The following is a 16,218-nucleotide window of genomic DNA, read 5'->3' as shown; positions in this document are numbered from 1 at the left end:
ACCTGAAAACCAAAAAATTTTTTGGAAATGCCACCACAGCACCTCTTGCGAGCGATCGTGCAGGTGTCTCATGCACCCATCCCAGATTACATCTCCCATGCTGCACCCTGGTGTCCCTTCGTGCTAAGAAGCCACAGTGCATCATAGGCGGCCTTGGCCACAATGTGTAATGGGAGATGTAATCTGGCCAGGAAGCCAGACCCATAAAGGAGAACTGGGCCACTGGGCATGTGGCATTTCTGAATAAAAATGGTTTTGGTTTTCAGTTGACGTTTTTGACTGAAAATTTCATTTTCTGCAAAAATTCAAAGATTTCAGTAGAAACTCCCCCCTCCATCTTCTGATCAGTTCTAGTGTATGCGTGCGTTAATACTAACCATGAATTTCTAAGAGGTGTTTTGTGCCTGCCTTTCTGTGGAGCTCATCAATGTTCTGAGTAATGACCACAACACTCCTTCCCTGTTTGCTCAGTCTGGCTTCACACTCTGCAATGGCAATATGTGCTGGATTTGGTTGTTTACTCAACATCAGCTCCCGCCGGTAATGATAAAATTCCCACACACGGGAGGAGTTCCTTGCAAAGGCTTCTGGGGTAGCCAGTTCCTGGGGGGGAAAAAAAAAACAAAACACATTCATTCATTAGTAATAAGAGCAAAACAACTACACTTGATAATAACTTACATGTGACTGTATCTACTATTAGGGATGTCAAACAATTAAAAAATTAATCGCATTACTAATCACACTATTAAACAGTAATAGAATACCATTTATTTAAATATTTTTGGATGTTTTCTACATTTTAACATATATTGTTTTCAATTACAACACAGAATACAAAGTCTACAGTGCTCACTTTATATTTATTTTTGATTACAAGTATTTTCACTGTAAATAAACAAAAGAAACTATTTTTCAATTCACCTCATACAAATACTGTAGTGCAATCTCTATCATGAAAGTTGATCTTACAAATGTAGAATTATGTACCAAAAAACTGCATTCAAAAATAAAACAATGTAAAATTTTAGAGCCTGCAAGCCTACTCAATCCTACTTCTTGTTCAGCCAATCGCTCAGACAAACAAGTTTGTTTACATTTGCAGGAGATAATGCTGCCCGCTTCTTGTTTACAATGTCACCTGAAAGTGAGAACAGGCATTCTCATGGCACTGTTGTAGCTGGCGTCGCAAGATATTTACATGCCACAGGGCCGGCTTTAGGCCGATTCAGCTGAATTGGGCTCCGCGCTAAGAGGGCCCCGCGCCGCAGCTCTCCACCCCGCCCCCAGCTCACTTCCCCCTCCTCCGCTCCCCTGAACGCTCCGCCCCCTGCTCCTCCCCCTCCCCTACTTCCCACAAATCAGAGGTTCGCGGGAAGTCTGAAAAGAAGCAGGGGCAGGCAGGCAGCACCAGGTAAGCTGGGGTGGCGGGGGGGGGGCGCGAGAAGGGCTCCGGGGAGGCGCGGCCCAGTCCAGCCCCGGCCGAGCAGCTCCCTCCGGCCCCCGCGGGTCCGGCTCGGGTCCGGCCCGGTCCCTCGGCTCCGGCCGCCGACCGGCTCCGGGCCGGACCTAAGCCCCGCGACCCCAGCCGGAGCTCCGGCTGGAGCGTGGCTCCATTCCTGGGGGCGGGGCTTGCGGCAAGCCCCGCCCCCAGGAATTGGGCCCCGCTCTTGCTAAAGCCGGCCCTGACGTGCCAGATGCACTAAAGATCGTATCTCCCTTCATGCTTCAACCATCATTCCAGGTGACATGCGTCCATGCTGATGACAGGTTCTGCTCAATAACAAGCCAAAGCAGCGTGGACTGAAGCATATTCATTTTCTTATCTGAGTCAGATGCCACCAGCAGAAGGTTGATTTTCTTTTTATGGTGGTTCGGGTTCTGTAGTCTTCGCATCGGAGTGTTGCTCTTTTAAGACTTCTGAAAGCATCCTCCATACCTCGTCCCTCTCAGATTTTGGAAGGCACTTCAGATTCTTAAACCTTGGGTCGAGTGCTGTAGCTATCTTTAGAAAGTTCACATTGGTACCTTCTTTGCGTGAAAGTGTTCTTAAAATGAACATGTGCTGGTTCATCATCCAAGACTGCTATAACATGAAATATATGGCGGAATACCAGTAAAACAGAGCAGGGGACATACAATTCTCCCCCAAGGAGTTCAGTCTCAAATTTAATTAACGCATTATTTTATTTAACAAGCATCAGCATGGAAGCATGTCCTCTGGAATGGTGGTTGAAGCATGAAGGGGCATATGAATGTTTAGCATATCTGGCAAATAAATACCTTGCAATGCTGGCCACAAAAGTGCCATGCAAATGCCTATTCTCTTTTTCTGGTGACATTGTAAGTAAGAAGAGAGCAGCATTAATTCCAGTAAATGTAAACAAACTTGTTTGTCTTAGCAATTGGCTGAACAAGAAGTAGGACTGAGTGGACTTGGGGGCTCTGACGTTTTACATTGTTTTGTTTTGGAGTGCAGTTATGTAACAAAATAATATATACATTTGTAAATTGCACTCTCACAACAAAGACTGCATTACAGCACTTGTATTAGGTGAACTGAAAAATTCTATTTTTTTGGTTTATCATTTTTACAGTACAAATATTTGTAATCAAAATATACACTGATTTCAATTACAACACACAATACAATATATATGAAAATGTAGCAAATAAATTTCAATTGGTATTCTATTGTTTAACAGTGAGATTAAAACTGGGATTAATCGCAATTTTTTTTTAAATTAATCGTGTGAGTTAACTGCAATTAATCGACAACTCTAGTTATTATGTAGATGACAAGATAATAACATCACAGTATTTGTAACCAGCTATATCTAACAAGAACACAAGTCAATAGCCAGAATCAGTCCTCCTTTTTCTATAGGGCCATGATAAGTCAGTGTTATACAGGAGGCCCTATATGATGTATGTATGGATCATCATTATACTAGATGATCATAACCGTTCCTTATGGCCTTATAATTATGGATCCATAAATACTGTATTTTATGCAATGAAGTAAGGCCATTCAAAGTTGCATATAATTTTACTGTAATATTATCCAGAATTCTCTACTTTTACACTGTGCACACAGAACTCATTCTACACTGCCCAACCAAGCCTCCTCTTGAGAGTACAAACACAATACAAAAGAAAAACAAAGAAATTAAGTGCAACATAATAGTTAATATTTTATATGCACTAAAGAAGCCATAAAACTGGATACCTTTGCATGATATATTTTGTGCTACTGGTAATTTCAATTCTGCCTTAATTTATGTATAATGTAGCCAAATAATAGGTTTTCATTCTGGCAGCAACTAATACTTTGTCTCCTGCATGCCTATAAAATCTCAGCCATAATTCTGCATTAATATGGGTTTTGCATTCAGTTTTCTAGTTTAAAAGATAGGGGGAGAAAGCTCATTCAAATAAATCCATCTGAACTATATACTTGCAGTGCTACATAAAGATTGAACATTAATATGTCAAAGTTCTCATGAAAAAAAACAACATTTATATAAATATACTGTATTTAAATGCACAATTACTGAAATAAATACAGGTGCACTTTTATCATGCCAGTAACTGGATAACTGCACAGCTGCTCTAGTTTCCAGAAGAATTAAATCTTTCATGAGCATTATCTTAAACACACACACACACACACACAAAATGGATTATGATAGCAGTGCAAATATAAGAAAGGGAACATTAAATCAAGTTAATTTTGAGCCACAGAAGGAGCACAGACAGCAGGTTGCAGTAGGAAGTTGTCAGTGTGACAGACAAAAGCATCAAGGCAAGAAGCAATCAAATAAACAAAAAAAAGTACTCAATACTGTCCATCCCTGTTTTTTATATTTGTCTGAATTTAGAAAGGGAGAGGTGTCCTGCGGGGAAAAAGCAAGCAGGGAAGCAGCAAGGAGGACCCCTCAGTGTCTCCAAGACAGCTAAGACTGTTGTGCTGACCAGCGAAAAAGAAGTTGCAGATGCATGAGGCTACCACAGTGGAGCGTGAGAAAGAAGCTGCAGAGATGGCTGAGCAGAGAACATGTTGTCACTACTGGAGCACTGCAACCCTTTAAATAGGTAGCTGCTTCCGACTCACTGTAATGGCACATCTGAATTAAAGGAATAATAGTAGCTCATCAAATGTCTGGCCCAACTACATACCTGAGCTTGCCATTTTCTCCAGTAGCCCCCTGTGCCTCTGAAGGTAGGAACACCACTCTCGGCGCTAACACCAGCCCCTGTAATAATGGCTATATGCTTTGCTTTGGCAAACACTTCTCGAAAATCCGCCATATCTAAATATAATGGAAAAAATGAACAATAATTGAGCCACCAGTTTTGTTTAATTTTTAAAGAGACCATTTAATCACTCAGATATATAGCAATGGGCATACAAGCACAAATGTGGCTGTTGGGCAAAACAGCCACACTTTTAATTTTTAGAATATCTATTCTTTCCTGATGTTCTGTAGATCATAATTAGAAGTGTTATCTATGAGAAACCATTTTAAGCCCTGATCTTGTAAACACTTATGCACACAAGTAGCCCTACTAGCTGCAAGAGGACTACTCTTGTGCATGAAGTTAAGTACACGTGTTAAGTGTTTGGAAGATTGAGGCCTTAAACAAAAGTTCCTATGCTGGAATTAACCGGGATATAATAATAATTCTGAAATGCTGTAATTTCTAGTTATATGTAAACCCCTTTCAATCAAGGGGTGACAGGCTGACAATATCCTGTAATATCCTGAACAAACCTTATGGAATTAAGATAAACTTTACTGAATTAAGATAACCTTATTGAGTTAGGGTTAATACTTTTGGGTTACACTGTATTAAAAATGCAATTGTGTATATGATACTGTGGCACTGTATGTACCTTCTCTAGTAGGAGAGGGATGCTAATATACTACTTCCCCTCTTTGAAGCCACCCCCCACCTCTCCCTAGAGGTCTGCATATTCTAATTCAAACTGGATTCTCCAGGGACCAAAGGACAATGAAAGGATTGGATAGACAGTTTAAACCCAGGCTGTTTAACGCCTTCCAAGGAAGGCCCCAATCCTTAGATTAGGGTTGAAAGGACTGGGCCTAGTGAGGCCCCATAAGTACAGCTGCTAGTTCTGAACTGTGGCTGTGATAATCTTGTGATCACAAAGGAAATCGGTGGGCCGGGGGAAGGCTGAAGGACTCCTCCTCCCATAGCTAATGTTCGGTTTCGGGTGATGGCTGGTAAGCTTATTAGCATGCATGTAGGTTCTTTTATTGGTTTTAGTATGTTTTCTCGGTAACGCTTTTTACCGTAAGAATAAAATAGGCTTGCATGGGAAGTGCTGTGTGCTACTTTATAACTATAGCAATTACACCTGTTAACCATCGCTGAGGAGAAAGCAAGCAGGTGTCCTTGGGCAACCTGTCTGTGCTGGGAATAACACAGTGAAGGCAGGGAACTGTGCAGCCTGGAAATACCCCAGTCAGAAGGGAAAGAGATGCGGGTCTCCACCCAGAAAGACAATGGCTGGGAAGCTGGAAGCTTGAGAGTGGGTGCCCTTGCTGGACCACTGAGGGGAAATACAGATGTAGTTACCCTGACCTGTGATACAATCATCTTAAAATTCTTCATACATTATGCTAATTAAAAGGAAGACACAAACTAAAATCTAGTTAGTGTAAAAACATTAATTGAAAATAGTTTAAGGTATGACACCTGCCTCTGAGTCACCTTGTCAATTTTTGGTTTGCATTTACATTTATCAGTCATTTCCCCAGAAATGTGTGAAAAAAAACCACACAAGTAGCTTGGAAAAGTGACTGATTACAAAGAGCAAAGAATTAAACTAATACACAAAGGGCTTGTCAAATGCACAAACTGAAAAACAAAAAATATTTGCATCTCTAATCTCATTCAATTATAGTCATCTTAGATGTTTCCTTGAACTATAGCAAACAAGATATTTGCAGAAAGAAATATGATTTGTAGGTCAACAGCATCCCTTTAAATTGACAGATGTTACGTGACCTTCCCAGTCTCACAGCTCAAACCCTCCTAGAAAGTGACTGTGGAGGTGGACCTTCAATACTGACTATTTGTATTTTACTATTACAATCTAAAATAGTGGTTCTCAAATTGGGGGTCAGGACCCCAAAGTGGGTTGCAACCCTGTTTTAGTGGGGTTGCCAGGGCTGGCTTACACTTGCTGAGGCCCAGGGCCAAAGCTGAAGCCCAAGCCCCACCACACGCGGCTGAAACCTGAGGGCTTCAGCCGTGGGTGGCAGGGCTTCAGCCGTGGGTGGCAGGGCTTAGGTTACAGGCCCCCTGCCTGCGGCTGAAGCCTTTGGGCGTCAGTTTTGGCCCCCACCACACGGGGCGGTGGGGCTCGGGCTTTGGCCCCCCCATCCTGGGCTGTAGGGCTTGGGCAAGCTCAGGTTTGGGTCCCCCGTCCTGGGGTCATGTAGCAATTTTTGTTGTCAGAAGGGGGTCGCGGTGCAATGAAGTTTGAGAATCCCTGATCTGAAAGCTCTTGCTTGTTGTATTCAAGTTAAACTAACTCTTTTGATGAAAGATTTTCATGTAGATTATCACCTGGATTTGAACAGCTGTAGCATTACCCAATACCTTACCTATGAGTTGGTGGGAGTGGTTTCACTACCTCACTTCCTGCAGAAAGCCTGCACTGCAGAAGCGGAGGAGTGAATTTTACTCTGTATGAATATGCAAGACAAATCTAAATATACACACAAAAATATACAGTGACAAATATATTGCCTATTTTATAGATATTGACATGATAAAAAGTGTTAACAGGAATAGCCATTTTGACCCCTAACTATGTCAGGAACTTGGCAATCATTCAGCTTGATTGCAAGGAAGGTGACTTTCACCCATTTTTAAAAAAAACAAAGCTTCACAGCCACACTTCTCCATTTAAATACTGGTCTCTCCAAGAATCTCACTTTCAAACTAAAATATAGATTGTTATTATTAAAGCCCGGGCAGGTTCAAATCAAGCTTTTATTCAATCATCATTCTCCTCCTGATTATTACAGCTTCACTGTAGTGATGCTGTATTTAATGTTGAGACTGCATTTCCATTCTAAACACTCATTATCAGGCACTTGTAACAGGTTACCTTGAAGGCTGAAATTTCTCATGCTAGGTCTAAGCCTAGAAGGAATTTTTTTTAAACTTTTTTTTTTTTTTTTAAATCTTTTCAGTCATTTGAATTCAAAGTTTAAAAACATACCATTTATTACATTTTCCATAGGATTTTCTTGCACTTAAACAACCAAAACATTTTTTAAACTTCTAGCTTGCATCCACATGATGACTAATTTGACTTGTTTCCAAAAGTTAGGATTAAAAAGTTACAGAAACACAAGGAACGCGCAAACAACATTAATTTCCCATAACTTTACAAAGGGATAAAGCAGAGAACTGATACTACAATCACAGAGCCAAAAGTGATTCAGCAAAGGAGACTGGTGGTTTGGACCTTGCAATCTTTAAAATAAGGCAATATGTGCAGGAGTTATACTGTATGTTTATATAATACACTCTCTCTAGTTTGGAACATTTATGTTGTTCAGTACTTTGTGTCTACAACAATGCTGCTTAACTTTAAGATACTCAAAACTCAGAAAGCAAGGAAGAGAGAAAAATAATTTACAGAATATTTGTCTGGAGTATAGAAAGAAAAATACATAGCACAGGAATGAATTTATCTTACTTGAATTAGGGCGAGCCATTTCTAAGCAAATCCTTTGTTTCTTGGAAGAAGGAGGCTTAAGTCCACAGTATGCTTGCGAAACCAGCCTTCTACTGGTAAACTGGAAGAGACTCATCAGGATCACTTTATAGTTCTTAATCTGAAAAGAGAGATCAAATGAAAAGTTATATGAATACATGTTTATGTGGCAAAGACTATACAGCGAATATACTCTTAAATACTCTCTTTTCGGTGTCACAAAAAGAACGAGATTCAGTATTTACTATTTCATCCTCCACCCCGTTTATCCAGCCCAAGTATTGCTTATGGACAAAGTTCACAACTACAGTATTTCAAACTTACAGAGCAATCAAATAATATGATAAAACATAACATAAAAGATTTAAAGGACTGCCAATCCTCCTCTTGTGGAGAAAGTACTGAAATACGTATATTTTTCCAGGTTTTTTCCCAGTACGAAACACAGACATGTCAAAATCTTACTTGAACTCAAGGTGGAATAGCCAATTAATATTTTCCCCCATAAAATGAATTAATTCTTTCCACTCTGCTGTGACTCTTGAGTCCTTGTATTGAAAACATACAGTATGATCTCATGGGTTTAATAAAGAAAAATGTGATACTGTGCAGATGCAGTGATGCTTAGGCAATACAGGGCTTTTAATTTTTAATACCTCATACAACCATTAACTAATTCTGAGATTTATTCCCCCTTTACAGATGGTAAAACATACACTAGGCAAAATTCACAACTGGAGTAAACTATTACAACTTACACTAATTTCACTGGGAATTGTGTCCCCTTATGACAAGGCTGATGAGACTCTCAGACAGGGTAAGGGTGACCAAGTGCTTAGTGGGCCAACGGGCTAAAACCATTCAGCCAAGCCCATAATACAGATTTCAATCCTGGTGTTTAGCATGTTAGATCCAATTACCTCTCAACACAGTACAGCTGCTCTATCCTTTTCACCTTGGTATTGTAATTTTCTTTATACTATGTAACATTTATCAAGAATGAACATATTGGAAAGTGTTATTGGTAGTATTTATAAGTCAATTTCCTCTTTAGTGGTAAATGGAATTTAAAGTATTTTTAAAAGATAAATCCCATACAATCCACAAAAGCATAGAGATAATCAACTATACAAAAATGGAGGGAAGTAATAAAAAAAAAAAAAAACCTTCATATTTATGTTCGCTACAACCACATATTTTTTCCCTTATATAGAATCTTCCCAGATATTTAAAATCCACAGTACTTTCCACTGACTCAGATGTTCTTACATCCCAATCAAAAGAAGAAGCTCCCCCTATATTTGGAAACTGTCAGAGGTAAAAACCACACACAAAACCAGTGATTATTTCCCTTATATTACGTCATCATTCTCATTATAATATTGAAAGAATAATCTATATAAAAATATTTAAACCAATTTTAACTATCTGGTATTGATGACAGAACTACATACTAAGATTATATTAATGCAGAGAGTTTATTGCACTTTACAAAGATCATGATTTCATTACTGGCATCAAAGCATAATAATTTTGTCTATCAGACCCGTTAAAAACATTAATTTTGTTCAAGCATACATTAAAAATAATTATACTCAAAATAGATCACATACATACATACAGCTTAGACAAGCAACTGTACTGCTGAGAGCATACTGTAGCATGTATATGATGTTTCACTGTGTAACAAAGTAAAAGACAACAACAGTATGTCAAACAGAAACATCTGGGCCTAACTCCTGCAATGATCAATGCGTGGGTGGACTTGTGTTCACAGACCCAATCTGTGGGTGTTTGCATTCATGTAACAATTTGCAGGATCTCCGATTAGAATCTCACTGAGGCAACGGTTTGTGGCAGGAATGAGAGACAGATAAAGGGAAGTCTTATTTAAAGTGTCATATTGGATTAAACATGGGAAAAACCTTCACTTGCTCTTTTCTAGACTAGAAAAATGTGAGCGTTAACAATTTAAATGCAATTTTGCACCTAGTGTAGACACAGTTTAGCACTTTAAAAATGTGCTAGCACGTTGTGTTCAGCCTGAGTGGGAGCCTGGGTTAAACACAACATATCCTGCCCACATTATATGCCAGGGGTCTGTCTAGACTAGGATAATAGGTATTTGTTTTTTAAATGTATTGGGGTGACCTTAACCAGCTAACACATTAAGGCTCGCTTCCCCCTACTTCAAAGGGAGTAGAAAAATATTTATCAAAAATGTCAAAAAATTTTACACTCATCCAGCCCCAGAGTCTCTGGTTGTGTCCGTGGTCCAAGAAAAGACCTGATCTACACAGGGTATGCTGAAAAATAAGGACTCCAAGACCTGGATCTTTTCAGGTATAAGGCATATTCATCTGCCTCCCTCCAATTTTGTATCACAAACTACAAGGTCCTTTTTGCTAAATACAGATTTTTGGCATGGGAAAGGATAAGCCCGTACATATCCAAATTCCATCAGGAATGTAGAGAAGAGCTAAGAAAAGCCATCAAAGAGTACCAGATGGTAGAAAAGATGGTGCTGCAGGTGGCTATAAACACGTCAGATGGCTCATGGCCATTAGCTTTACCACACAGTGTGCCTCTTGATTGCAGGCATCCAATATTTATTGCATAGCAGGTACATGTGACTAGAGAGGACATCCAACAAGTTGGATGAAGTGCTCCACTCCCTCAAGGATTCAAGGGTGATCCTGAGGTCACTAGGGATCTACACCCCAGACCAAATCATGTCTAATCTAGAAAAGAAGGCTGAGAGGGAACAATATAACAGTCTGCAAATATGTAAGAGGTTGTTATAGAGAGAACACAGCTATCAGTTGTTCTCCATGCCCACCAATGGTTGGAGAAAAGTAATCAGTTTAGTTTGCAGCCAGGGAGATTCAGGCTGGATATCAGGAAAAACTTACTAACTGTAAGAGTAAAACTGTGGAATAAGCTTCCAGGGAAGCTGTGGAATCTGCATCATTGGAGGCATTTAGGAATAGGCTGGACAAACACCTGTTGGGGATGGTAGGGTATACTTGGTCATCCCTCCCCCGCAGCATGGGGGGATGAACCTCTCAAGCCCTACATTTCTATGAAAATACAACTTGACTTTTCTATGCTCGGATTTTCAAATGCGCTAGGGCTCGTCTTCACACAGTTTTTGTACGGCTTGAATTATACCCAGTGTAATGAAAGCTACACCGGGTATAATTCAAACCATAGAAGTAATAGGCAAGCCCTTAATGTGTGTTAGTGTAACCCACACCCACTCGGTGTGACACTCTTATCCCTCTAGCAGTGGCTGGGCCAGTGGTTCTCAAAGTTTTGTACTGGTGACCCCTTTCACACAGCAAGCCTCTGAGTGCAACCCCCCCTTATAAATTAAAAAACACTTTTTTCTACATTTAACACCATTATAAATGCTGGAGGCAAAGTGGGGTTTGGGGTGGAGGCTGATAGCTTGTGACCCCCCACATAATAACCTTGTGACCCCTGAGGGGTCCTGACCCCAGTTTGAGAACCCCTGGGCTAGGCAACACAGACTCATCCGCCTGCTACTGACTTCGCACCCGACCCATTCTCTTAGCTCAATCAACAGAGGCTCACACGGGGGCTACCAGCGACCCACCCCCATGGTTTAACAGGTGGCGGCCTAAGGGGCCTGGGCTGAAGGAGGAGGAGGGTGTAAGCCACGCAGGGTGGCTCGCAGGCAGCAGGGGCTCAGGCTTTGGGAGCCCGAGGTCCCAGCATGGCTCCCCCTGACAAGGCGAGGCCGGCCCGGGCGGGGTTATGTCAGGGCGATGTTATCAGCCCCGCCCAGCCCCTGACAGGCCCGTGAGGGGAGACCCCCCAATTCACCCCCAGCCCGCCCCGCGTCCCCCGGGGAGGCCCGAGCCCAGCAGGTTTCCCGGGAGCCCAGCCCCGTCCCTGAGCGGCCCGTCCCAAGGCAGGTACCCACCTCCGCAGCAGCGCCCGGTCGGAGGCCGCAGCAGCTGGTGTCGAGGCCCAGCTACGGCCGCTGCTGCGTGCAGCGCGGCACGTCCCGCCCCTGGAGCCGCCGCCAGGAGGAGGAGCCGGGCCCGGCCCCGGCCAACCCACGCCCCCGGCCCTGCCCTGCCCGCGCCTGGCGGGAGCCCAAACCCCGCCGCTAACAACGAGCCCCCGCGGCTGCGCCCCTCGGGCTGCCGGGGCCGGGCCCCTCGGGCTCTGCTCAGGCCACTGGTCACACGCCCAGGCGGCCCATTAGCGCAGCAGCGCCTGTCCCTCGGCTCGGCGCGTGACACCGCCCGTGGGGCCGGGTCCTGTACAGAAGCTGCGGAGCTCCCTTGACAGCAGCTTTCGTTTCCTGCCCTTGGGAGCTCCCCCCTTCCCGGCAGAGATTATCTTCCAGCCAGGGATTTCCCTACACCCCCTGCTCCAGTTTTGTGAATTAGTTACATGCAGTGTTGCCAATTTAGTGATTGGAAATTTGAATTGAAATTGAAACATTAATACACACTTTAAAAGCACATAAAGTGTATGATAAAATGTGTATCTGAAAAAAGTATAATAGATTTGAAAAGTATGAACACAGACTAGCTTTCTTATACAGCTTTTGTTTTTATGACGATGTCGGTGCATTTGTTTAGGTGATGTTGGCCAGATTATGATTTGTAAGCAAAGTCTAAATGAGCTTTCCCTGACAGCAAGTGATGAGCTGTGGGGGAAAGGCTTCGGGACCAGATTGTATTTACAGTCACACCTAATCTACCTAGGTATCCAACAAACAGAGCTATGTTGCCCAAGTGATAGATTTTGGCTGGGGTTGGGTTACAAATCACTTGAAGGGGGCGGGGGAATGAAATGTTGTTCTTATTGTATGAGTAAAGGGCAGTAGAACTGTACTTGGCCTGTGCTGATTGAGGGCATCAAGAGAGAGGGTGGGGACAGGCGTTTTGCTTGATGGTCTGCCTGAGTCATCAGTACTATTTGACAAACCCCTCTCCACTGTTTAAAGACAGAGCTGATTACGCTCCATAGATAGTCCTTTGTTTTGTTAAGTGACCACTACATATGAAATCACTGATAATCAGATCTAAGTGGAAGAGAGGGCCCAGGCTCCACTAGCAGCAAGGTCCCCCCACTGAAAGCTCAGCTGAAATCACTGTAAGCTGGGTGAAACCTGAAGAGACATGCAAACAAACATGGGTGTGGCATAATATTTTCTATTTAAGCAAGAGATACTACACACTACAAACTGGAGGCCAATGTTAAGTGTATTGTCACTTGTTCATCCTGAAGTTGAACACTGGTTCTGAACAAGACCAGCAAATGCTCACTATCTTTCTGCAAGAAACTCAACTGACTGGCTAGAAGCATATGGTGCAACAGTGAAAGACTCAACAGTTGAAAAAAATGAAGACCTCTCTCACCCCATTAAAAAAATTTGCATACATGGCTAATGAATGCACCCATACAAATGGGCAAGTATTAAGTCATTGTGTATGTTATCAATGTCAGTGGTAGGCCAGTAGATGCATTTCTAGATGTTCAAGTTATAGAAGACACATCAGCTCCATCTGTGACATCTTAGAAGAGTTAAATGCTTGTCAGTTGGACCCCAAACAGATGGCTGCTTGTGCATTTGATGGAGCTGCAAACTTCTCTGGAAGCCGTGGTGGAGTACAAGCTTTGCTCAGAGAAAAGTGTAACCCTAATCTCTCCTATACACACTGCAGAGGCCATCTACTCCAACTAGCACTAGTACAAGCTGCAGAATCTTCAAAAGACATTTAAAAAGCTATAAATTTAATGTCTTAATTATATTCTTTTTTCAGCAACAGTCCAAAAAGACTGAATATCTTGGAAAATATAGAAGATACACTGGGACTGAAGTTCAAATTAGTCCAACCTAGGAAAACCCTCAGGCTTTCTCATGAGCGATCCTTGGCTGTTGTCTTAAAATTACTCCAGCTGTTATTCCTAACTTTGGAAAGTATCTACCAAGATGGGATAGATCTAAGTAGTAAGGCTGGTGGATTACTTTTGCTACTACGTTCAGAGGAGACTATTGCCATTCTCTCTCTTGTAAGTCTACTGTTGAAACCACTTGGGTCATTAAACTATGCCATCCAGGCATCTGCTACAACAATAGTAGATCTTTGTCCAGCAATAGAAGCTACATTTGGATCAATCAGAGAGCTATCCATTGGAAAAAGTACTGGAAGAAGCAAAGACTTCAGTCCAGAAATTGACTAATGAAGGCATTTATATTGAATCCTTAAATGAAGAGGACAAGAAGTGTTTAAGACAACTGAAAAAGTACACAGACTTTATTCTTAAAAATCTACAACAGCAACTTCTAGATTCTACTCAACCTCGACATAGCTTTTACAGATCCCTGTCCTATAAAACACTGACAATTGAGTGAAGTGAGGCACTACCAGCAATGGAGCTGCCATGTGCTCAGGCAGAATAGAAAATTTGAACACAGAGTGGAATATCATACGACGAATGAATGAAGATTTGACTTCAACTTCTTTTTTTATCATCACTAGTGGCTTGACCCGATCTTTATGCTATGTTTCCTGGGATGAAAGAAGTAGGAATTAATCTCTTGCTACTCCCAGTCACAACAGCTACAGTTGAATGTTCTTTTTCATCATTGAATAGAATTTTATGTTCTGAAAGAAGTCGCCTTCTGCCTGATCATGTGAATGAACTAATGAGCATATCAATTGAAGGAATGGAAGTACCGGACACACGAGAAGCCACCAAAGATGAACGCATTGCATTCAAGAAGTTCATTAACAGAGTTGTGCAAAATTATAACAAGAAACCAAGAAGGATGTAGATGTCATGCTTCATAGAATGCTTGAGTAGCCAACTTTAATTTGTGTGATTTCAAAACATGAGTTAAATCTAATAAAATGGTCATGAAACAGTTTTCAGTTTTTACTATGGTGCCCTACAGCCCACCTTCACAGTCTCACCCCCATCGGCCCTGACCCCGCCTCACTGTAAATTCAACCCCCCCCCCCTTTCAATTTATGGTGAAAACACTGCTTCCACCAGCGACTCGCTCCATGAAGCGACACAGGCACCTGCAGCCCCTCCAGTGCTGGGGGGTTATGTGGGTTAGCCTGGCCAGGAGGCGATATTAATTTCCCCTACGCTGTGGTGCTACAATCTGAAACAGACACTTACAGGTATTTCTGATGGGTACAGGGCCCATGTTATAAGCCAGGGGTGGCCAACCTGTGGCTCCAGAGCCGCATGTGGCTTTTCAGAAGTTAATATGCAACTCCTTATACAGGCACCGACTCCAGGGCTGGAGCTACAGGCGCCAACTTTCCAATGTGCCAGGGGGTGCTCACTGCTCAACCCCTGGCTCTGCCACAGGCCCTGCCCCCACTCCACCCCTTACCGCCCCCTCCCCTGAGCCTGCTGTGCCCTCACTCCTACCCCTCCCCACAGAGCCTCTTACTCACCACCACAGCTGATGGGGAGGGAAGGGAAGGTGCTGATTGGCAGGGCTGCTGGTGGGTGGGAGGCGCTGGGAGGGAGGCGCTGGGAGAAGGGGGGAGCTGATGGGGGGCTGCTGACGTATTACTGGGGCTCTTTGGCAATGTACATTGGTAAATTTTGGCTCCTTCTCAGGCTCAGGTTGGCCACCCCTGTTATAGGCTAATTTTCCCTTCGGTTCTTAGCTCTCAGATCTGAACTGAATCAGATTTTAGCCTTTGAGGGTGATACCAGGGCCCTAAGGCCTACATGGTACTGGCTTTCTTTTTACACTTTTCCCACACCAACTGGCTAAGGCACAGTCTCTTCCCCCTTACTGCTCTATCCTTTCTTCAGTCTCTTCAAATATTGCTGTTGCCCATTTTGGCTTCTTTCCCTTTTCCATCTTCTGATGCTTTCTTCTCATTGCTGAGTACTAGTGTGCAACGCAGAATTAACTCAGCCATTAGCACTCTACCTCCCATTTATCTGAAAACTACACACACAGTGTTGAAATCAACAGCAGAGGGAAGGCACACAGCCAAGGAGAGACTGACAAAGACATTTTCAAGGACCCTGCAATACTGATTCACTTAGTTAAATGGCCAAGACCTTATTGCATACCTGCAGTTAGTGGCTTTCAAAGACCAGAAACATCAAAAACTGGAGAGGACAGAAGTAGAAATTTTAAGTAGAGAAAACTGCCCGAATCAAAACTTTCCGTTCAAATGTCCTTGAACTTTAGGAAATTTCAGGTTTGAACTACACAGTTTCAATCCATTTCCAGTATTACTCTTCTAAAATATAGGTACTAAAGTATACAAACAGATTAAAAGCAGACAGCCAGATCAAAAACCACAGGAGAGGCTAGAGCAAGAAAACTCCATAAAGGAGTCACTTGTGGAGTTTCCCCCACATTATTCAGTTCAGCTCCCAGATCCTGTGAAACTGCAAGAGACAAGGGTCATCGCTAACTCACTGTT

At 42.6% G+C, this 16,218-nt stretch overlaps 1 protein-coding gene across 1 annotated transcript in view; it reads right to left on the bottom strand.

Moving 5' to 3' along the window:
- SIRT5 (sirtuin 5) overlaps positions 1-11,801 on the bottom strand; it is a 30,585-nt gene extending 18,784 nt beyond the window's left edge. The window contains exons 1-4 of the mRNA XM_065397926.1: positions 11,712-11,801; positions 7,745-7,883; positions 4,180-4,313; positions 378-603 (exon numbers count right to left, since the gene is read on the bottom strand). Coding sequence (XP_065253998.1) covers positions 378-603; positions 4,180-4,313; positions 7,745-7,859 — 475 coding nt within the window. The 5' untranslated portion in view covers positions 7,860-7,883; positions 11,712-11,801. The remainder of the gene's footprint in view (positions 1-377; positions 604-4,179; positions 4,314-7,744; positions 7,884-11,711) is intronic.
- Between the last annotated feature and the right edge of the window lie 4,417 nt (positions 11,802-16,218).

Source organism: Emys orbicularis, chromosome 2 (genome assembly GCF_028017835.1).
Source record: "Emys orbicularis isolate rEmyOrb1 chromosome 2, rEmyOrb1.hap1, whole genome shotgun sequence".
NCBI lineage: Eukaryota > Metazoa > Chordata > Testudines > Emydidae > Emys > Emys orbicularis.
This window is presented reverse-complemented; position numbering and strand designations above follow the sequence as displayed.